General features: G+C 43.7%; 1 protein-coding gene across 3 annotated transcripts; it reads left to right on the top strand.

Annotated features, from left to right (window-relative positions):
- Positions 1-1461: 1461 nt before the first annotated feature.
- Positions 1462-10170, top strand: LOC110480744 (3 beta-hydroxysteroid dehydrogenase/Delta 5-->4-isomerase). Of its 3 annotated transcripts, none has more exons than XM_085592023.1 (4): positions 1462-1559; positions 1821-2033; positions 6696-6860; positions 9189-10170. In XM_085592023.1, exons 2-4 carry the CDS (start codon positions 1880-1882, stop codon positions 10001-10003), a joined length of 1134 nt encoding a protein of 377 aa, XP_085448149.1. In that variant the 5' UTR covers positions 1462-1559; positions 1821-1879; the 3' UTR covers positions 10004-10170. The 3 variants fall into 3 exon arrangements, with proteins under 3 accessions (XP_085448149.1, XP_085448140.1, XP_021404635.4); XM_085592014.1 differs by having other exon boundaries at positions 1490-1583; XM_021548960.4 differs by lacking the exon at positions 1462-1559 and having other exon boundaries at positions 1700-2033.
- Positions 10171-24391: the final 14221 nt, after the last annotated feature.

Below are 24391 nucleotides of genomic sequence, written 5' to 3' on the forward strand. Positions count from 1 at the left end.
CTAAGCACTACCCCTGCTAAGCTTGGTCATTCTGATAGGCAAGCTTGGTGCATGAGAGTGTTTTCTGTCCTAAGAGGCTATTACAATGCCTCTTTAAAGCATTTTATTTCTTTTTTGAAAGCAAAAAGGAAGCTTTGTTACAGAGAATGCTGCTTGGAGCAGCAGATTTGGCCAGTTATTTTTCCTTGCAAAGTGCACAAAATTAATTTGCAGCAGCTTCTGATAAGAATATACAATGTCAAGGTCCTGACTGTGAAAAGTCAAGGAAAGAAGCACTGATAACAATTTTTTTAAAGCTTTGTTGGGCTAAGGAACAGATTTTCAAGGACTCTGGGATTTAAACAGTTGCCAAAACTTTGTCATCTGTGTCAGCTAGAAACCTTTCTCCTCCAACAGAAGTGGTTTTGCTTTCCTCCTGTCACTTGCAAGCCCAGTTTTGTTCTAAAAAAGTAACAGTGTGGGGATGCTTCTTCTACAGCTTTTCTCCAGAGCTCTCTTTAAAGAGTGAACAAAACCCATGTACAGAATAAAAAAAGGAGCTTAGCAGTTAGTGGCATGAATGGAAACAAAGCATTTTTAGAGATCCATTCCAGCTATGCCCCAAACCAGGGATCCCTTTTCCAATGATTTCAGCCTAATTAATTCTGTTGCTGGGCTTCTTTGTAACTTCCTTGTTGCTCAAAGCATGTCCCTATTTATCATCCTGCTTCACCACGGATGTCAGCCTATCCCTGTGTGTGAGAGAGAGAAAATACAGCTGCAGCCAGTGTGTCCTGACAGACCCAGGAGGCTCAGGCTAATGCCCTGCCCTGGTCTCACACTACAAAACAGTTTTGCTGGAACTGGAGTGGAATTCCAGGGAGAAACACCTGGGCATTTTCCCTGCATGTTGGGGATGTAAAGCAGTAATGACACAGATCACTGCAGAGGCACAAACAGCCTTACTTTAAATAGGTACTCTTGCACAAGACATTTGCAGAGGTGAATCTTTCCCTCCTGCAGCTTGAATTTAACTTGGATGGTACATTAAACAATTTAATTTCTTCAAATGCCTGTAGTATACTGAACAAATACAAAATCCCCAGGGTTAGTTTCTGATCTTGCACAGAGAGAATGAGAAACCCATGCTATAATGGGGGAGCCCAATATCCAGAAAATATACAGCAGCAGAATTCACCCCTCAAACCACATTAAATATCTTGTCTTCTCTTTACATTTGATTTAAATGCTCCCTTTCTTCAATACTGGCACGATATTGGCACTGTATTGCACAAGCAAGTGCAGCTGAAGAGAATTATGAACATGAGGGTTTGTTCCCTGGGGATTTAAGGATGCAGGATCACACCTAGGCTCAGACCCCACTGTATCCAGAGCCTTCCTCTTTGGTGGGAGTGGTGTAGAAGTATCACATTCTTTTGCAGCAAAGGAGGCACTCAAGAGGGAGGGGAGCAAAATAACCCGAGGTGGTGCCCAGCAGGATATAAATACAGGCAAATCTCCCCCACAGTCTTCTGAGTGCTAGGGAGGTGGAACCGAGACTCAAGGCAGACTTCTGTGGGGTTTGTTTGGCATTGAAGTTGATTTTGAGCGCTTTCAGATTTGTTAATTGAACTGATTTGTAATGATTTGTAAGAATGTTTTCTTTGCATGGAAAAAGTATGTAGACTACTTCTGAATAGAAATAGCTAGCAAGAGTAAGAGGTGCTTCAAAATTGTTTGATGTAGGGATTAAAGTTTGTTTGTCAGTAGTCTCTCCTTCTGGTAACACCCTTTGATTTGTAGTGTTTCCAGAGGTTGATGTCATATGTTCCTTCCCTCAGGCAGGAGGAGAACCAAGCTCAAGAGACAGCGAGTTCACCGGCGAGGAGCAGCCAGAGCCATGTCCCTGGCTGGGGTGAGCTGCCTGGTGACAGGGGCAGGGGGGTTCCTTGGCCAGAGGATTGTGTGCCTGCTGCTGGGAGAAGAGGAGGCGCTGGCTGAGATCCGGCTGCTGGACAAAGCCTTCAGCGCTGAAGCGCTCGGGAGATTTGGAAGTAAGTGAGTGCCATTTCCTGAGGGCTGTGTGCTGCAGCTGTGGGTAGCTGGGAAGCCTTTACCTCTCATCTGAACCATCTTTGCAGATAGAGTTTTTATCTCAAGGAAGCCTTGCTTTATCCTTCCCTCTCCCTCCAGCACAGAAATCAGATGCAAAACATGAAAACAACAGGGTTTTTGTCAGGCCCCAAGGCTTCCATGCAGTAAAAAGGCTGCCTTCAACCTGACTTCTCTTACAACAAAACCCACAGAGCAAAATCAGTGCAAAAACCTCACTCATTTTCTTGAGGGAAAGGAAAATTCAAACACTGCTGTGCCGGGTGGGAGGGCAGAGCTATCCAGAGCATGCTGTGCTGGGCTCTGGTATGCCAGACAGTGAAGGCAGTGAAAAAGTTGTGGGTGCAAATCCCAATGGTTTTCTTCAACCTGTGATTAATTTGATTAATTAATTTGATCTTCTGGCTGAGAGCTGTGGTGAGGTACTTTTAAAATTGCTTCTGTTAATAACATTATTGCAGTTTCCTGTTTAAGCATATGCTAACTAGAAGAGACAGAACCCCTTTGCAAAGTGCAAGGCAGGCTTCTTGAATGGATTGGAGACAGCACAAGGGAGTGATGTGCCCAGTGCCAGAAACAGTCTGTGGCAGGGAAAGCAGCTCAGTGTTTTATTTTGAATGTCCTATTTATTGAGATTCTAAGCATCTAGGGCATCTGGGGGCTTAAAAGGCATCTCGGGGGCCTAAATTTAGTCAGGTTCATAAGTCCTCACATTATCTTTACTTAACAGTAATCTCCTCCATCACATCTTCATTGCAAGACTCCTCTTCCTCTATGCAGGAAACTCTAAGGGAAACCTTGAGGAATATCTCTGTATGATTTGCTGAAGAGCCTCAATCACTCTATAGAGCATTAAAATGTCATAAAGGAATAGACAGTGCACAATTAACCTGGTACAAATTGCACAAGCCTTTATCATGGTTTTACACAACTCAAACTTCTTCATTAAATCTGACTCAGCATTTCACTGAGGATTTCTAAATGCCCCTGAGCCTTGCAGCAGCCCTTCCTGCTCTAGTTTCCAGAGATTTTCCACAGAAACAAACCCAAAACCTGCAGCTACAGTAGAGGCTGAAGCAACAGAAGTGTGTGTGGTTTAGCACTGGTGCAGCAGTGCAGAGGCATCTACACTGCTTTGGCCAGAAGAGCTTTAGAGCTTTGTCAGGATAATGGAGCATCCTGGGGAGTGAAAACCATTGTTTGTGTGGGCACAATCTTGGCTGGGCTGCAGCAAACATTTTGATGGGTTTTTTTTTTGTTTGTTTGTTTGTGGGGTTTTTTTTGGGGTTTTTTTTTGTGGTGGTTTTTTTTTTTTTTTTTTTTTTTTTTTTTTTTGTTAATAGGCAAGCTCTATGCCCTCTTTCCTTATGCTCCTTTCTTCCTCCATGGAGCACTGCCCACACACTCCCTCTCCTATTCTTTTAACATTCCTTCTGACTATCTGAGCAGCACAGGGGGTAGGGAAAAATCAGTTACCTTTTCTTTCCCATAAACAAGTAGCAGGGACCATAGGCTGACATTCCAGATGTGTTTAAACAGATTTGAGCCCCTGCACTTTGACTGGCAGCTCCTCTGTCTGCATCAGCCCTTGTGGCTACATCTCTTCTAGTGTCCTGCCAGTGCCTGTGCTCAGTACTACCCAAAATATGTCCCTGCTGTTCCTTTTCAAGCCCTTCTCTGTCTCAGTGACTCCTATTCCAAGTGTGTTGCTGCTACCAAACCTGTGGGTGGGACTGGAGTCTTCTGACCTGCATTAGTTTTACTACAGGGACTTTTACTTGCTAGCAGATGTTATCTGGATTTCTGGAACAGCCAGGAGCAGAGCTGAGTGGGTTTTTTCCTCACTAATCCCTTGAGCACCTTGCACTTGCAATATCTGTGCAGAGGCAGGGCTGTGGGTAGTGAGACAGAAAAGTATGGGCACATCACAGGTCTTTGTGCCAGAAGGCACTCAGGGGCACTCCTCTTTTGTCCAAACAACTTTCCTGCTGAGAGCTTGACCATCACACTCAGTCTGTGTAGGACCAGTGGCATTTGTGGTCTTCCACAGCCCCAGGGAGTCTGGGATGATCCAGTCAGAGTCGAGGGCTGAGAGTTGGAGTCCACCTGGTTCCATTGTGTGGCTGAGAATGGATGTAATGTTAAACATGGTACTTTGGTGCCTGGGTTTCTTACCTCCCATCTCCCATGTCAGATTTATCTTTCTGTCTTTCCTGTGCTCCCACTTACACAATTCTTGTTTTTGCTGTTCACTATTGCATTGGCACTTCTGGAGAAATCAAACCTCCTATGTTGTTCTCAAGTTTAGGGCAAATAGTCTGACTGTACTGCTGAGTCAAAAACTGCTCACAACAGGACACTGAATTTTATTGAGAAATCATTGCATTTTCAAGCAAAAACTACCCCACAGCAAGCTGGGAGTTTACTTACAACTCAGAGGACACAGAAAGCACTGGTGAAGAAGAACAAGCTTTCCCAGCCAGTAGGTGCTTTGTCATAATCACTTTATGCAAAAATGGAGAGCTGACTTGAATTTATTCTGTTCCTCTCTCTGACCTACCCACATGTGTTCTTGTGCTGCCTGAGCAATGGTTTGTCTAGATGGAAATCAGGAACAGTTCTCCCTGCAGGCCATCTCAAACTGATACCACCGTCTGTCAGACATTTCTTAACTCTCTCTTCTTCCAAGCTCACCTGCAGTTTTCTCTTCACCCAGAGCAAAACAAGATCAATCTGATGATTCCTGACACGCAGCTGATGCTGCTGAAGGGAGCAAGGCCCATATTGTACTTTCCATGGCAACTTCTGCTGGCTAAAATGGAATAGAGGAGCAGATTTCCTGACTCATATCAAACACACACAAACTGCAAGCCCAAACAAGGCACAAAGCACCTAGACAGCAGATTTCCTATGATCAGCTTTAAAAGGGACAGGCTTCTTCTGTACTTTTTCCGAAAGCTTTGATTTGCTTGTGTAAAACTTCAATTTTCCTAACCCCTTCCTGGGCACGGTGATAACTTTGAAGGGTCACATGTCAGAACTTATGTTGTGAAAACTACTTCTGTCTGTTCTTGGGATTATTACAATCTCACAAAGCCTTGTTCATGGAGAACATCAGCCGTAAGGCAGTACAGACATTAATGTTTATTAGAGCAAATCTAACTACCAGGTACTTAAAAAAAAAGCCCAGCTCTAGTCTGACTCTTTTGCATCCATGCAAGTAGAGGTCAGAGTGAAGCTTCTGGAGATAGAATCCTAGGAAATTAATGCAGTCTGTAAAATAAAGGAGCAGAAGAGAGCATGTGGTAATGACTCTGCTGGGAGGGCAGCAACTCTAGATTTAGTAACAGTTCAGCAAATGTTTCACAAACCTTAATCTCAGACCGACTGTCTGTGGTGGGGAAAAAAGCCCCTTAAGCCTGTTGCATCAGAATAATTGTTAAATTGATACAGGATTACATTCTCTAGTATGCTATAGAGAAAAAGACATAAAACCATTTTAAAATATATTCCCACTCAGTTCCAGATCCAACAACTGTCTCTGTCAGTGTTTCCTATTACAGACATGGGATGAAAGAGTGCCTGCTTTGGAGCTGGTGACAAAGCACGAGGATACACAAGATTTCAGTCATGGCTGAAGCTAAAAGCTGTACAAATTAATCAGATTCTTCTCTTATCTAAAAGGGGCATTTTATTATGCTGGAAGGAGACAGAGGCTCTGCCTGTGCTGCAGAGTCCCTGCCCAGTAGCTGTGTCTGGGGAGCCATCTAGTGCAGCCACAGCAGAGGCTCCCAGAGGATTTGCTGGGATGGAATCTCCTCCTTCTGCCCAGCACAGGATGGCTCTGAGACCTAGAGCTCCTCTGGGCTGCCACACTGCAGCTGCTGTGGGGGGACAGGGCTTAAAAAGCAGGATTTGTTCAAGCCAGGCTGAGGTAGCTCAGAACAGCCTTGAGAGTTCAGGTATGAACCAGAAAGACTCACAGGCTAAAAAGGATCCACAGACACTGAAATGGAGCCAGGGCTGGAACTGGAAGAGGTACTGTAAGTCCTGGCCAAGGTACAATTTAAAGATGTCAGAATTGCATGTAATTTATTAGAAGAGCTGCAATACAGGCAAGGTAAAGGGGCAGAAAGTAGGTATGAACACATCCCTGTTCTCACATGCTCTGGATGGAGAGAGAGATCATTCATCAGCTTGAAGACAGGAACATGCAGTGCCTGTTCAGTGCTCTTGGGTTAACACATCACCAGCCAGTCAGGCACAGCTAAAGCTACTCTGTGAACTTTCACACAGCCACAGCTCAAGGAAGCTTGCTAGCAGTAGAAAAGATCTCTAAAAAATAAAATGGAAAGAAGCATGTTGAATATTGGCTCCAGGTCTAAGGTAGGTAATGCAGAATAAACCTCTGTAGCACTGTAGTTAGATCGTACTGTCATATGACAACAGAGTCCTGGGGAAATGCCTTCTGTTTCACAGCCTCAAAATAGCCCTGCAGCTCCTGGACAGTCAGCACCAGGCGGGGTCAGCCCTTTACCACCCTTCCAGAACTCTTCTCAGGGTGCCTCTGAGGTCTTATTCTCTGTCTTCTGCTGCCCCTGCAGAGTTCAAGGGGAAGACTGAGGTGAAAATCCTGGAAGGGGACATCCGAGATGTGACATTCCTGCACCGCGCCTGCCAGGGCGTCTCCCTCGTCATCCACACGGCTTCCCTCATTGACACCCTGGGCCTCATCGAGAAGAAGCTGCTCTGGGAAGTCAATGTAACAGGTGAGCAGGGGAAGCACCTTCCTCAAAGCCACATCTGTGTCCTGATCACCCTCTGCCCAGGAAAGGGAGCATCTGACCTCTGTTTGTTTTGAGCCAGGTTAACTGGGTCCTTCTGCATCTTGCACAGACATTCCTAGGGGTGCAAATCCCGTGTCTGTGCAGCCCCAAGAAATTCTGGGCCTCTCCACACCCAGTCTTCCACTTCAGGGCAGTGCAAGATCCTCACTCTTGTCAGACCTTGTGCTGAGGTCTGCACAGGCTCTGCCTTCCGTGGTGATAGTCATAAACCCATGCTCAGTAGAACTTTCTGAAAGCAATTCCCCTCTGAAATCCAAGTGGTCGCCTCAGAAATTGGTTCTTATTCTCCCACCCCACATGGCATCCCTGCCTGTGTACATTTTTCAAAGTTTACAAATACAGAAATGTTGCATTGATAACATCCCAGAGCCTGTGACTTTCTCCTTGCTATTCTTTTTCTCCTTTTCTTTCCTTTGCCTGTAAGTCTGTGTGTGCAAGAAGGCAGCTGAGACAAACAAGTGTTCTCCCACCTTGAGTTTATAATTTAAAATTCCCCAACAAACTCAGAGCTATGGGAGGCAGGGGTTTTGGTGACTCAGTGATGGCATTTCCCCTTCCACTAAGGAACCCCCAGTCTTCAGGGAAGATCAGGTGAAGGGAGAAGTTTTAGACTTAGGAATGGCCCATGTAGCATCACCTACCAGGAAGTTGAAATGTATTTCCTAAAAAGAACAACCTCACCCCCTGTCTGTGATGCCAAAACCCTCAGTGCCATTCAGAGAATTGGCACTGCCTAACCCGCATGCACACTGGCCTGCCTGGACATGTTGCTTCAACAGCTTGGGGGAGATTTGGGGAAGATGTTCTTATTTACATGAACAGCTTTTCCAGTTCTTTGTTCCCCTCTGCCACAGACACAGGGCTTCTTCATAGAAAAATAAGGAACATACCTGCACAGGCATCACTTTCACAAATATTGGCTGCTCACCAGTGTTCTGATGAAGAGAGAATCTTGGCAGTTGAGTTGTTTCTTATATGTACCTTAAAAACAGTGGGATGGCATTTTAGTTGTTTTGGTGCGGCTCATTCCCTGTACCATTAGCTTCCAGACCCTTTCATTTCTGCTCAGTCAAAGCCACAAATTGTCAGATCAAAACACAGATCCCACTGGGCAGCCTCTTAGGCCCTGTCAGGAGGGAAAAGTAGAAAGGCAAGTTCCTGGAAACCTGTGTATTGGGTAATATGAAAATTTACCTGGATGGTAGCTCAGAGGAGGATTTGGAAAGATCTGTCTTTATGACTGTACTCTCACTACAGTCTGGTTTTTCACAGCAGAATATGCTGCTTAAAAACATTTTTCCATAAGGAAAAATAAAAAACATAAAAAAAAAAAAAAAGAACCCCCAAACAACAAATTACTATTAAAATGTCCCAAACCCAGAGAGGTCTTTAGCTCTGACTCCCCTGTACTCACTCCCCTGCCAACAGTGTCTGTCTATGTGAAAAAAAAGCCCACTGGGCCAATGAGGAGTAGCTGACAACATTTGTTAGAATGAAATACCATCCATAGTCCTGCTCCCAGAGCCAACTAGCCACAAGGTCAGTGAGTGAATACTGCTGTCCTCTGTTTTCTTCCATTTCCATTCTGATGCTCTTCTGGTTTTCTGACTAACCAGGGCACTGCTATGTACTTCATGGGCTTGCAGAATGAAAGTTTTGTTTCTCCTAGAAAATAGAACTTGTGTAATATAAATGTTTCAAGAATCAGGGGTGGACGTTCATGAACCAGGACAGAAGTGAGAAAGTTAAACTTGCCTTGATGCAGGGCTTTCTTCCATTACCATACAATATCTCAGAGCAAAAATATCTTTCTTATGAAGAAAGGGAAGCAAATTTTTAAAAGGAAGGGAATTGAGAAAATAATTAATTATAATCTAAACAAAATACCTTCAGATCCTCAGACAGAATGGCAAGCAAACCAGGGGACCCTCTCAGTGAATATAGTATGTAATACAGTAATAATTTACTTCATTACATTCTGTGTGAAAGATACTCAGATTCCCATTACTGTGGGAATCTTTAAACTTTTACACACAATTCTGATTTGCAAATAAATGACATTTTATTTGGGTGAAATTCATCTTGAACAGATCGAATATACAGCCCTGTACAGGACAGGATTCTTCCAGCTTCAGGGAGGGAGATCTGGCTAAGATCAGGCCAGAGATGTTGTTTCTGATCTGAAACCCCCCATGTTTTCTTGGTTAGGGGGCCCTAACCTAGGTTGTGTTTCATATTTGTTTTCTGAAGGCACTCAGCTGCTGCTGGAGGCGTGTGTCCGCTGCAACGTCCAGCACTTCATATACACCAGCACCATTGAAGTGACAGGCCCAAACTGCAGAGGGGACCCAATTTTCAACGGTGATGAAGATACAGCTTATGAGAGCACATCCAAATTTCCTTATGCCCAAAGCAAGAGACTGGCAGAGGATTCTGTGCTGAAAGCAGATGGCCGAGTGCTGAAGGACGGTGGCACGCTGATGACCTGTGCCCTGAGATCCATGTACATTTTTGGGGAAGGCTGCCCATTTCTCCAAGGCCATCTGGATAAGTGCCTGTTGAACAAGAACATCTACCTGCGCTTCTCCAGGAAGGAGGCTCTGGTGAACCCCGTCTACGTGGGCAACATCGCCTGGGCACACGTGCAGGCAGCCAGAGCCCTCCGAGCCCCGCAGAAAGCCAAGCACGTGCGGGGCAAGTTCTACTACATCTCAGATGACACTCCTCACATGAGCTACGCTGACCTAAACTATGAGCTGACCAAAGAGCTGGGCTTTGGAATCGAGCCCCGGCTGCCCATGCCTCTGACCGTGCTCTATTACTTCTCGCTGCTGCTGGAGATCGTCAGCTTCTTGCTGCGGCCCTTTGTCAGATACGTCCCCTCCACCAACCGCCACCTGGTCACGCTGCTCAACACCCCCTTCACCTTCTCCTACAGAAAGGCACAGCAGGATTTTGGCTACGTGCCCCGCTACACGTGGGAGGAGGCCAAGCAGGGCACTGGTGAGTGGATTGCCTCTGTGATCCCCCAGAGAAGGGTGCACTTGCAAAGCAGCACTGCCTAAGCCTGAAGAGGAGCTGACACCCTGCTGAGTACAGCCTTGAGCCAGAGGAGAGCTGGGAGAGCAGCAGCAGCAAACTACAAAGCATTTAAATGAATACTTTGTGTAAGAGCCCACTGGAACCCCCCACCCCCCAACCTCGGAATAAATAAAAGCGAAATGTTCATTTGTTTGTTGAGTGCAGGCTGATGAGGGTAACAGTACTGCATATTCCACACCCACTTGTACATCTCTGCAGCACAAGGACTTATTTTAGCAAGACTCCACACAATCCGTGGTGTGAACACTTTAGCCCTTCTTTCACTCCACGCCACCTCCAAGGTTTTGTAAAACACAGCTTGCCCTGGAAGTATGATTACACTTTACAAATATGCACCACTCAGCTATATCGGTGCAGTGATTCCCAACAGGGGAAGAATGATGCTCTGATTCCAATAATTTCAGAAGGCTAATTAATTACTTCAATATCCTATATACTATAACTATATCACACTATATTACACTAACTAGAACTACTACTAACTACCTAACTAAAAACCCATGACTCTCTCCTGAAAGTCTCAACACACACATGGATCCAATTGGTCAATGAATCCAAACAACCATCACCAGAATCCAATCAAGCAATCACCTTGGGTAAACAATCTCTGTACCTCATTCCACATGGGCACACACACAGAGGAGCAGCAAATGAGATAAGAATTGATTCTCTTTTCTCTGCTTCTCTCACAGCTTGTCTCAGGAGAAATCCTGAGAAAGCCGAGTCTCTTTCTGTTCAGAGGACATGTGAATACCACACGGCCACACCCTGTTCATTCAGAGTTTGCCAACCTCACCCAACAGGCAGCACGCAGAAGCCACCTGATGGCAAAAGCTGTAACAAATCTTGTTCACTTTTTCAAGGGTGCATTTCATGTTCACCTGACAGTCAAACTTTGAGCACTGCAAGCATCATGAGATCAAAAGTACAATATAAGTGCAATACAGTTTTAGTTAGGACAGTGTGTGGAGGGAGAGAAGGGACAGATTTGGTCAGGTGAATACTTCTTTATACACCCTCATTTTGCAATAAACCCAGTGGGTATCCAGCAGAACAACTTCAAGAAAATGGAAGGGAGAAAAATACTGCAGGATGGCTTGATCACAGAGGGGCTCCCACTGCAGAGTCAATGTAGTTGTGAACACTGAGGAAAAATAAAGAGTGCTGAAAAAAATCCTGTTCTTACCACATTTCAGCTAGGTGCAAAGGCTAACTTTAGCTGATTGGTATACATGTGCTGCCCCTGTGCTTCTCTGATGGCCACATGAACTTCTGCACAATGTGTAACTTGACTTGCGGGCAAAGATTCAGATCTTGTTTGAACAAACAAATGTTATCCAGTGTTTGTTTCTTAAACATACATCTCACTTGCTGAAAACAACTCTAAAATATGGGAATTCCTCTGTTGTTTTGGAGGTGTGAAGAGAAACATTTTACCTGACTCGATACTAATGTAAATAAATCACATTTCCAGGGATGCTGAGTGCTTGAAGTCTGTGCTGAGTTTAATTATTCAGCACCCTAGACATTGGATAGTCCCAGTGCAAACATTACTATGTGCTTTAGTAACATCTTTGGTTAACTGTGTAAGATCTGAAGCAGTAGAATAGCTGACACCAGAAGTGTCAGTCATATTCTGGGGACACAGACCCTCCACAAGGCTTTGGTTTCCATCTGCCTGTGAGGAGATTACTTAATCCCTCCCTTCAGATGTGTGACGATTCACCTTTTCTGCCATGGTGACAATGATTATCAAACATCCTGAAGGAACACAGGGTGATTTCCAGGAGAGGTCTGGGGAGACAAGGAAGGGCCACAACCACTTTGGGTGCAGCTGCTGGTCCTGTCAGGTTTCACCCCTCCCTGCAGCTGGGACACTGCGCTTAGATCTCTGTGCTTTCTTCTTCTACACCCCCTTCATGGACACTGCTCCTCTTCCCTCCCCTACAGGCACACTCTTATTTTATTTATTCCATTCTCTGCACACCCTTAGAAAAGCAAAAACGTGTTTAACACAGTAACACCCCCAGTTTTTCTAGGCTGATGGTATTTCATCCTAATGCTCAGTGAGTGCCAAGCAATGGGTGTAGCCATGGCTGCTCTGCCACTGAGGTAGGAGTAGGAAGGACAATCCAGGCATGGGGAATTAGAGCAGGAAAGGAAGAGGGAGAACAACAGCAGCAAAGCCACTATTTAATAGGGGGAAACACTTCACTCATCAAAGGGATGCGGTATTAAAACACATACCAGAAAACTGGACACCTTTCCACAGGTTTTACAGAGGTCCTAAAATATCCGCAGATGCTGCCAGAGAGAATAAAGGACAATTTTTCTTCCACAGTTCAGTGACTTGTTTCCCAAGTGCAAGCTCCCATTGCTGGAGCTTTCTTTGCCTTTTTGCCTTCACAGGAAGACAGTGGGATCTTTTCATCTTTCCAAGGGCCTTGCTCCCAACAGTCAGATTTCTAAGTGTCAAATTCCCCCTTTGTTGAACTTCCTCCCTGTGTCTTGCTACCACATCCCTTCCTTCAATCCCCATGACAAGCCATTCCTGCTTACAGGAAGCTTGTTCCCCACTTCTGTCCCTCCCTGAGCACCCCTGGGTTGGATCTGTGTTGTCTTTTGCTTCAGGTGGCTGCCCAAAATAGTGCAGTGCCTGCAATAAAACATCCTGGAAGGCCAAGGGAGTGGCTACCTGAGACATTTATCCTGCTGCTCAGAGGCACCAGAGCTGCCGTGTGCTGTCACCCAGTAACAAACACAAGCCAATGAGGATATGCCAAAGATACCAGGAGGAAGAACAGGCAAGCTTACTGCAGAGGGTTGATTTTCTGCAAGTTTGCACTCCAGTCTACTTTGCAGTAGCTTGTTTCTATACCATTACTCTTGGCAGGTTAGCAAAATGGCTACAAAATGTACTTGATCAGGAGGAGCCTTGTTGTTTCTACGTCAGCTGACCAGGACTGTTCTTCTGATTTAATTAGTTTGTCTGGCAATCGATAAAGCAAACTATTGGTTATCAATGAAGCTCCACTGTCAACAGGATCACAGTCAGTAAGAACTTTACTTCTGTATAAAGAATGGAAAAGAAAAAAACATTAAGGCCGCTTTGCTGGAAAGGTGTTTATTTACCCTTCAGACAGGCAGAAAAAGATTAAATAGCAAATATATATCAGTGATACTTACATGCTACAGGCAAATTAATGACTTCTAGTTCCAGCAGGTACAAAAACCTACATTTGTAAAGACCACCATTTGCTGTTAAATATTTTGTCACTGGAGAGAAGCAGAGTTTTGCTTACAAGGAACTATAATAATGCACATTTTTAATAGATTTAGGAATAAAGAAAAAGCTCCAGAGGAACAGAAGCAAAAGTGGCTATCATATCAATACCAGAAATCCATGTCTGGAATTGGTATCATTAATATAGGATGCAGTCAATGGAGGACAGTTGGATAGTTAATGCAAATGAGCATGTTCTTGTGAAAAATCCATTTCATCAGACAAGCATGACACTGGTATTCTGAGTGTGTTGCAGACTTCAAATAGTAATAATTTTTTTTTTTTACATTATGATGTAAAATGAATTAATACAGACTAAATTATAAAAATCCCAAAATTAATTTTAACTTTCTCAATTATGATCTTTAAAATGGCTTTTTTCTTTTTTAAAGCTTTGGCTCAGTTCACAGGCTTTGTGCAGAATAACAATGTGAAAAGTTATGTACAGCCCATGTTATGTAGGAAACCAAAAGTAATAATTGTTTCTTGAACTGAAAAATCTGTCACTTATACATGTAGATATAATAGATTATAGTGGCTGTAAAGCTAATTTGTGAAATGGAAGCACAGTCGGGTACATTGATGAAGAACAATTTCACCACTCCTTGCCATGACCCTGCACTCCCATGTAATACTCTTCTCCCTCCTGAAAGCTCTCCATCTGCATCTCCACCTCAGTTCAAAATCCACTGGATAACTGGAATTCATGTATGGCTGTGCAATGGATTTCTTACTCAGACCAGTGATTGCTATTTCTAGACATTCCTCATTCACATAACTAAACTTGTCTAATTTCTTAAATAAAATGTGTCTCTCCAGTGCTGGCAGCAAGCAATGAATATTAAGCAGTTAAGGACTAATCTGCAAAAGGGAAAAGAACATTAATAAAAAAGAAAGAGTTATTAAATCTCCAGCTTGATCCTATAACAGGTGCCACTCAAAATGCTTAACATGCATTTTGGAAGACCATCAAGAGAGAGAAAGAAAGATTTTTTTGCTGCCTAAAATGTGGAAAGAAAATTTAGAAAGTGTAAAAGGAAACAAAATACATGTGGGCAAAAATTGCTTTGAAGGTACTTATATATTTGATAATCATCCTTTCTTTCTTTCTTTCTTTTTTTTTTTTTTTTTTTTTTTGTAAAAAGAAAATAAATTACAGGAATAAAGCATCTTCCATTTCTCTTTTTTCTTATTCAAATATTCTTGTACTTCAATGTTTTCAATGTGGTGATTTTATCAGAAGCTAGATACATATTTTTCTGATAATCCCACATGCAATTTTAGTTATACATTTAAGTTTAATTTATCCAGACCAAAAGCACACTGGAGTTTTTACATGCACTCGGGCTTTCTACATGCTCTATTTGCAAGTGCTGATGACATAAGGAATGCTGTACACTCACCACTAAGTCCAAGAAAGTTCATTTTTGGGGGGGTTTCTTTTGGTCCATCTTGGGATTGATGTCTCTTGTCTACAGGGCTCTTGAAATAAACTCTGGCACACAGCTCTTGCTGCAGCAATGGTCTCTCTGGCCAGCCACGAGCAATAATCAGGAGATGAAAACTGTTTGATCCCGATCAGGGCACGGTAGGTTCCACCTGTACAAAGTGGTTAAGGCGGCCGTTCTGCAGTGTGCAACTTCTGCTTCTCCAGGAACTTTCCCTCAGCCCCCTTAAATGTACTGGCTATGTATTTACAGAGAGGAATTACTTTTACAATGAGTTTGTTATAAACGGAAATTTGTCCAGCCAAATTAAAATGAACAAGTAAAATATTTATTTTGCAATCAAATTCTATCTAGCCAGCCACAAGGAAAGAACAGAGCCGAGCCCGGGGTCGGCGCTGGGTGTGCCACAAGAAGTCAGCCTCAGCAGAGGTTTTCCTCTGTGCCCACACACCTTCATCCTGGCACAGGTGGTTTTTATAGGGAAAATTACGCCCGAGGCCAAGATTTTGGCAGTCAGTCTTTTCTTCCATTCAAAGGCCATAGGTTAATAAGATTTTCCTTTTTGGTGATGAGGGAGAACAATTCAGTGTCCGGAGTTGTTGAATCCCGTGATGAAATTTTATGGGAATTCGGGAACGCTGCATTCACGAGGATTTCCATGATATCCATCTCGGGTCGTTCACGCGATGATCAGCGCCTGGAGTCCCTGTATCTCTCCAGACATGGCCCATCCCCATCTCCTGGCCAGCCGTACCTTCTTACTTGTAAATCAGTTTCCAACATACACCCGGTCTCGCCTGTGAGGGTGGGGGGAACCCTAATACAAAGGTGTATACTCTAACAAATATTCAATATCACATATATCATACTAGAAATGGCGCGAATTATACCTACTACACAAAACAGTCTCATTTGATTTGAATTCTCTGTTCCTGGCATTGCTCTAAATGAGGGAAAGGAACCGGGATAACTTGACAGCAGGAGCTGCATCGCCTCTTGCCACCAGCTCTGTGTTTGCCTGCGGGCTGAGCGGCTCTCCCGCAGGATCCCGGCTGGACTCTCTGCCCGTCAGCGCCTCCGAGCCGCCTCCCGCTGCGGGAGCAGCCGGGAGCTGTGCGAGCCAAGCTGGGCATCAGCGGGGGGTGCCAGAGGGCAGAGCTCCCCGACGGACTGGAGAGTGGCCACGGACACATCTGGGAGAGGTCCCGGGTGAGGACCAGATCTGCGCTGGGATGTCGCCGTCCTTCCACAGGGAAAGGTGTTTTGGGCAAGGGATGTGGTGGAGCGGCCGCTGGGTGGGGTGAGTGCAGTGTAAACCGGGACTTCCCCTGTGCGTCCCCTCCCGCAGCTCCTGGGCAGGACACAGCGGGATCGGAGCCCAGGATCAGGACTTGTATCCTCGGTGGCATCCTTTTCTGGAAAGGGAAAAACCATCAGCTGTTCGGCAGGACTGACGATTTGCTTCACACAGCTTAGATCTGCTGGCTCTGCCTCTTAACTGCCACAAGATGGTATCTTCAGCGATGGCTTCCCCTCGCTTGCTCTGCAAAGCCCAACTTAATATTCCGACTGCGGAGTTTCCGTCTTCACAAAGTCTGCACTTTTATCACAAAAAATACAGTGCAAGGTTGCTGGTGAGGGCTGCCTGCTGCTGAGTATGGGGGATCCAGACAAACAGAGACAAACTATTAACCCTGATACATCACAGAAGTAAGTATTCATCCCACCTCCTCTCCCGCTAACATTCTTGGGTGCTTTGCAACCCAAGACAACTCCTCTTACACGTCAGAATTTCTCAGTGTCGCTTTAAGGGAATGGCTTGATACATGTATTTCAAGAAAAGTCTCAGGTTCATCCTCTGAACACTGCTCCAGTGGGAGTGATGCCATCCTTAGCTGTGACAACACAAAACCTACAGCACAGCTGAGATAGTGTCTGGAAGAAGCTTCCAAAACTGGAGTGTCACTGTCTAGCGTTTTGTTCCTGTCTGAGAAATAATTGGTTAATAAGTTAATAATATTAATTAGTTAATAAGTAATTGGAAGTCTGCTGGGTCTCTCTGTACAAGCAGATAAGTAGCACAGGATTAAAAAAAATCCCTCAAGTTTCTGCCTTGCTTCCTCCCTCCAGCACTGCTGCATCAAGTGATGGAAGAACTATAGGTAAGAGAGTCAAGGCCAAGTGTATGAATTCCATTCAAGAGTATGAATCCCATTCATTCATTTCCACTTTGGTTTGGAAAAATTATTCTGTCCCTATAAAGATCAGTGCAAGAATCCAAAAGTAATTGTGGGGCTCACATTTGTATACAGGGACATTTCACTTGGATGTCCTGTTTTTTAGTGTTATGTTTTGTACCCAGTTACTGTGAGCCATCTCACTGAAACCAGGATGCTGCCAACTCTTTGAACCACAGCAGTGAACAGGATCAATTGCATGGTATGTCTGTGGAATGAAAATCCATGTCTGCTTCACATTTAAGTTGTAAAAAACTAAAAAATTGTGTTTTCTGAAAAGCAAGTTGCCCTTAAGTATTTGTAGCAATGCTCAGGGTGAGTTTAATACAGCAGTGCCCACACTTGATCATTTAATGATGCTGGAACTTCTGCCAGATTGGAGGATAAGCCAAGTTTTATTTTTCCTTTATTTTTAAGGGTGGTTCTCACCATTCTGAAAAAACCCAAAAAGTTCAGGGCTTGGAAATATTAAACTATGAGTGACACAAAAGCTCAAGATTAAATAAAACCCCAGAACTGAAGACATGGAAAAAGATCCTCAAACTCATTATTTAGAAGCAATCTCATAATTCTTGCAGCCTGACTCATCAGTTTTTGAAAAATCAGGCTTGTCAAGCAGCTGAAGTACACTCTTTTCTCAACAGGAGCCAGTTAAAATCTCGTGGTGCCCACAGAGGTTACAGACCCTCCACATCAGGTGATTTTTTTCACTCCAGGAAGAAGGCTCCTCACAGTCACTGTTCATGTCCCACATCACAAATGCATTTCCATCCTTTGTATTGATTTTCTGATCTGTTCAGGGAAGACTGCTGTGCCCCTTATGCCTGGCTGGCTCTGTTCAGCCTCACTGACTCCCCAGACCAGGAACTTTGCACATCCTGGCAAGTTACACACACAGGGGTGGGCAAAGGTTCAGCATTTGGGACACACTGTGCTTAACATTTGAACCTTAATGTTCAAATGTCACCATTCTGGAAGTCAGTCTGATACTATTATTGAAAACAAGCCATGACTTCCAGATTCTGAGGTGACCAGCACCAGAGCACACCCAGCCACATCCTTGCCCTTTCCCAACAGCTCAAGCTGGCAAGAAGTTTCTACTGCAGGGGTAATAAAAAGGATGTGGGCAGAGCATCTTCCTCATGCAGCTAACCAGCATCTGGCACCGAACATAACCTGTTCAGAGGGAACACCTCCAGGGCTACAAACTGTGCTCTGTGAAGCCTGGACGTGCTTAACCCATAGACTTCTATTAAGAAATAGCATGAGCAGGATCTGGAAGAAATTTGAGGTAGTATATTGAAAGGTTTTCTTAGGGGACACACTTGAAAAGGCAGCATTTGTGTATTATTTAAGCTAATAAAAAGTCAGTGTAACAATGTCACCTGGATGTGGCAGTGAATTTTTCACTGTTGTCACTGAGCTCATTAAAGCCTGCTTCACAGTGAAGCAATTAATTCCACAAGTTGATGGCTGGTGTATTCAAAGATTTGGAGAATTTTTTTCCTGTGGAAAACTTCCACTTCAATTGCAAAATATCTAATAAGAACCTGAAAACCTAACCTTGCTGTGATACAAGTAGAAGTACAGTGTGGGAGTTTGGCATAAGGTTTAGCAGACTGTAGTACTGATCTGACATAAACGGTTGTTCAAGTTACACTGCTTTTAAGATTTGAGCACACTAACAACAAGAATTTGCGGATGCTTTAAAATTATGTGCCAGGCTAAAGTGTACAAAATGTGTGACCATGTATCAGTGCAGAGCTAAGAGAACTCTTGCAAAAATGCCAGAGAACTGTCAGGGACATCCCTTGATGTGAACATTAATTAGCGTAGAAATAACCCACAGGCATAAAGCGCCTCAAGTAATAACGGGATGCGTACCCAAACAAAGGACAAGATGAGCCATCTAGACCTGGGTGCAAAAAGAATTTAAATGCATGCAACAGAGAGTATCTTCAGAGATTCTCTCCTGAGGGTACTGATGATCTTATTTTGCTGTGTAAGAATTACTGCACTGACTCTATTGGCAGACTGTACCACTCCTTTGTTTTAATATAATATTCTTAGTTACTTGGGTTTTGTTCAGTAACAATCTTTAGATCAAAAGAGACTGGTGTCTCTATGTTGTTAACACCGTGCTCCAACATGCTGCAATCTGCTTCTCATTTCTCCATAGAAAATCCAGTGGCGAAAGGTCACTGGATAAGCGTGTCAGAAAACTTAATAGGAAGTCTTTTGGTGAATTTCTATTCATGTTACTCAAACAGCATAGCAAATGTGAATGGGTAACTCCCATCCATGAAGTTATGAAAGGCTTTTTACTCCCTGATTCAATGGCATTTTACACTCGCCCTGCCCTAGAAACAGAGAACAAAGAAAGAGCTTTTGTAAATTCAACCCTAGACTTGGAGATCCCACAGGAGTTCTAGAATGCAGGACAGCAAAGGACCTCTTACATCCTTAATTCAGGTACATTAAACTGCAGGCAAACACAAAACATCATCCTTTTATTCAGCAGATAAACATGTTTTCTACTCCTAGGACCTCATTTTCAGAAATTATTCAGGCATCAAAGGTATCAGTTTGTGTGGGACTTTTGTGCAAGGTTTGTCCTCCAGGAAAAACAGCTTTTTTCTCTCCCAGGCTGACCAACCACTTGATGTGCTGTGGACAGCAGATATCCTCTCTATCAACCTTCCACTTTGCCAGGCTGAATTCCTCTCACCTCTCCTGATGCCAACTCTCCATTCCCTGGTAAGCCTCAATACTCCTGTCTCCACTGACACAAGTCCTCCTGAATACAGGTGGACCAGAACCACAGACCACATCTCAGAGGTGTTCACCCATCGCTGCACATCACTGACATGCTTTTTGTTTCAGCAGAAACACCCTCTCAGTGCATGGATGCCTTGCCAGCACCATGAGGCTCCTTGGCAGAGCTTGTTCTGCTCCCTGACAGCCGCTATTGATTCAATGAGTGACTGGACTAATTCCAGAGAACAGCCCCCTCCCATGGATGTCAAGGCCTATTAAATACCAAGATAACCACCTATGGCTCAGGAAGCTGCAGTCACTTCAGGGTATGTTTGTGAAGTATCAAAATTCACTTTCCTGCTTTTCTGTTGGAATTTGCTCTTGATCAGAGTTAAGATATGAGGTCAGACAGACCTTAGTTTTGACTCAGCACAACCATTTTAATTTTCACTTGCTTTTTTCACCCTGTATTGGTGATCTGTGTATTATGGCAGACCGTATGTTAGATTTTTTCTGTTACTGATTACAGATTGACAGCATCCCAGATTACAGTGAAAGGTTTTACTCCTTGTCCCAGGAGCAACAACTTTACACTTCCACTTTGTCTTCTGCTATTCCAGGCCTCAGCATTATCTGATCCTTCATTCTCTGTATTGACAACTCTTTATAGATTTTTCTACAAACGAAGTCTTCTTACGTTACAGACAGACATCATACCTGTCACCTGTGACTACCTGGAAACCACTTAAGAAAGCAAACAGTGACACTATTGGTACACATGAACACACAGTGCTTTTCCCTTCTTCCCCAAATTCTTCCCTGAACTTTTACCTGCAAGTAATTTTGGCTATATGAGTGACTGCTCTTTCTCAAACCATTTCTCATGGGAGCTGGCTCAGCCTGAAATATTGTCAAAAAGACTCTTGCTCTTCATATAAAAAAAAACCAAAACAAGCACACCGTCACCAGCCTTCACACATCCCACATGTGAACCAGCACAGATAGAGTAATGCTTCCTTTCCAAAGCCCACAGAAAGCCTATGACTTTGCACTGAGAGAAGCCAGCTCCCACAGCTACAAGACAAAGCCTAAAAATAACCCATTAAAGGATTAATTTCAGGATTTTTAAATACAGCTAATTAATATGCATAGGAAAAGCACATGGTCTCCAGGAAGGAGCACACACAATCACAGTCTGCAAGGGAAGGGAGGGGGGGCGGGTGACATGCAGGCAGAGCGCCAACGGAGAGATAAAAGAGGATATTCCCTATAAATATCCCTTGGGCAGAGAACATGCCAAAGAACGTCTGTTTCAGAGGAGGTGGAAGCAGAAGCAAGAAGCACTTCACTGTTGAAGAGGCACAGACAATGCAGTGCAACCACAAAGGACAGGACACACACAGCAAGTGAATTCCAGTGAAGTGGCTCAGGGGCCAAGGACACCACAGGGAGATCAATGGATGCAAAAGCTGCTGCTTTGGAAGTGATGCTGCTGTTGGGAGCTGGGTGCAGCGTGAACGCGCCAGTGCAAGAAGCTACAGAGCAACAGCTGGATGGAAAACTGGATCTCAAGGTGGATGGCATGGCAGTACAGCAGGGGCCATGTGTTGCACTCAGTTATGGCACTTTGGAGGCAATTTTCTCTTATAATCATTGCATCCTGAAGCTGAAGCACCCTGGGAAGGTTGGGCATGGGATATAAAGCAGGACACAAGGGCTGGCATTCGTGGCACATCACAAAAACAAGGTACCATGTATGAGCAACATGGGTGATGTCAGACAGAAAGGATTATCTACAGTTAATGTGAATCAGAAAGCAAATCTGGTTATTCACAGGCTGTATTGCAAAAAAAATAGAGCTATAGGAGCAGTTCTAGAGAATTTCAAGGTGCAGTGGGAAAACAAGCTCAGTTGAAGCCTTTTCCTCACATCAGTTTCCCATGAATAACACTTAATTGGAAACTTTTTCCATTTCCCAAACAGCAGAGGAATGGGCGTACAGGCTTTATTGCCCAACTCACTGGCTACTGAAGTCACAAGAAAATCTGGGGGTTTAACCTGGCGGCTTAATTATTTAGTACAACTGTTTGTCTGCCTGACCCTTTACCCTCATCTAAAAGGATCTTTGAACCTTTTAGCCACTTTCACACAATTTGAGAAATGGGGAGAAATGTCAAACTTTTGTGAGGTTTGGTGGCTTTCACAATGGCACCCCGGAACAGCCTCGAAGTGTTGTGCATGAAGCTGCATCTTGAGAGCAATCTGAGCACTGCAGGGACCTGTCAGAAGCAAGTACAGGGATTTTATTTTGCAACAGGGGGGTCTTGAAGTTTAAGTTGATAAAGTCCTTAGCAGATTTGCAGGGGAAAGAAAAGTTGCAGCACCATCAAGCCTTTGGAATAAGGTCACCTCCACAGTTCAGTGCTACAGGATGCTGCTTTTGGAGGAAAAGGAAAAAGACCACACCCTTTTCACTTAAAGACATTCTTTATTCAATCTTTTTTATATACAATATTATTTTTTAATCTGTAAAAAGTACATATGCAGGATTCCAGGTCAGAGGCAGAAGGTTTCCACATCAGAAGATAGACTTTTGCCCTTTTATTATTTTGGAGGAAAAAAATAATCTGTCAGTTTTAGACAAAGCAAGAATAAAGGCAGAATGCAAATCCAACTTCCACCAAGCGATTAGGCTTAAAGGCAACAATTCACTGTAACAGGTTAGGCTGTCTCCTCTGACTTTGGGGGCTCCCAACTTTCCTGGGCAGTTACAGAGCAGTTTGTTAGAAGGTGCTGACAGCTGAAGCAGCTTGTGTTTATCATCTCTGCTACAGCTGTACACACACAACTTGCAGAAGAGCCTGGGCTTCCTCTTTGTATGGCAACTCAAACTCTTGAGTCAGAAGACTGTTTTCTCAAAATTCAAGGAGTGAAAAAGGAATGTCTTACTCAGGATGAACTGATCTCCCAACTACAGTACAGATCAAGAGCTTGCTTTTATTTTTCTCTGGTATCAAGAAGCCTGTTTCTTATTTGTCCTCTTACAAACACAGGCTAAGCTTAGTGTAAATACCACCAGGGCTTTGCTTAGGGGGTGCACCTCTAACCGTAAAAGATGGCATTACACAGAGTGTGTAATTACTGTCACCTTTCAGAACCCAGGCAATATTCAAATCTTGTAAAATACTGTGGGAGAATATGTCAGTGTTTGGGAGCTAGAACATAGTGATCCACAATTTTGGAGCAGGGAGCTGAAGGAACAGCAAAGGTGTGACTGGCACATGGAACTACTTGCTCTTCCTTCTACTCCAGGGCACTTGCTATTCTCTATAATTTCCTTAAACATTCAGTTTGGAGGAGTATATTGTGCAGCAAAATCAACACTCAGAGTATCATTCAAGGGTTTTATTTTTATTTAGAGGACAACACTAGGAAGTTGACTTCTTGACTGCAGGACATGCACAGCTCCAGGGTTGTTAATGGAAGCTGCAGAAATCTGGCCTCTTTGAAAAGTCAAGCTCTAATTGTTAGAAAAAAAATTTACTGCTGGCAGTTCCTGACCAACAGGCAAGTTTGAGGCTTGGATTAGGAAAAGAACCACACATCCTTATTTTGACTGCATGCAAACAGGAAATAGACAGGGGTTTCCAGGCTCTTGCCCAAATCCAGTGTGCCAAAAATGCACATGATTTTCTGGGTTTTATTTAATTCTGTAAGGGGAGAGGGTATTGTAGGAGTTGTAAAATGGGACAGCTACCTAGAGAAAATGAGGATTGTTTTGTTAGAGAGTACAGTGCAAGACTCAGAAACAGCTAGGACTAAAAAGTCATTTTTGTGCTTAAATTTACACTCTTTATCTTCAAGAAAGTAAGACAGCAGCAACAGAATGAAAATGGCAACATTCTACTGTACCTTATGTACCCAGAGGGAAAACAGTCTGAACTACAGATTGCACATAATGCCATTCTGCAGATCAGAACCTACTTTTCTGTGAAGGACTCAGAACAAGGGCACATCACTTCAGTCAGAAGTTTCAGTATCTGTGGCGCTTGGTAACTAAGCATGTACCTCAGCCAGAACCCATAAACTCCAAACTCTGCTTGATCTGGGAAATCTCAGGATGAATTTTATGAAAGACACAGCAATTAATCCTTAAAATGAATTATTTTTGATAGACTCTGCACATCATTAGCTTCTGGAGGAAAAGGCCAGTTGGTATTTTAGAGTGATGGAGAATAAACTGACTATTATTGGGGTAACTGGAAAACAAGAAACAAGTGTCCTTTATTTGGTACTTGCTGCTTATGTACACAAAGAAGAAATAGCAGTACTGTACATCTGCTTTGAGAAGAACACCATCCCATAATATGAAATGGCTTAATCTTCAATTCAGGCATTCTTGTGGCAGTAAGTTAACCCACTAGGATTCATGGATAGGTTAAATTTGAATGGCTCCTCTTTAATTCATAAGAGGGAGATGGAGGAGGACAAGCAAGTTTGCTGTTTCTGGGACTCCTTGACCTTTCTCTGAACAGACTGGCAGCCATTCTACACCTGCATTTATCAGGAGGAGTACAGGGATGGGTCTATGAGGCAGAATTTACTTTTATTATTTTTTCTTCTTTC

The sequence above is a fragment of the Lonchura striata genome, chromosome 1, assembly GCF_050655825.1.
Source record: "Lonchura striata isolate lonStrDom1 chromosome 1, ASM5065582v1, whole genome shotgun sequence".
NCBI classification, from domain to species: Eukaryota; Metazoa; Chordata; class Aves; order Passeriformes; family Estrildidae; genus Lonchura; species Lonchura striata.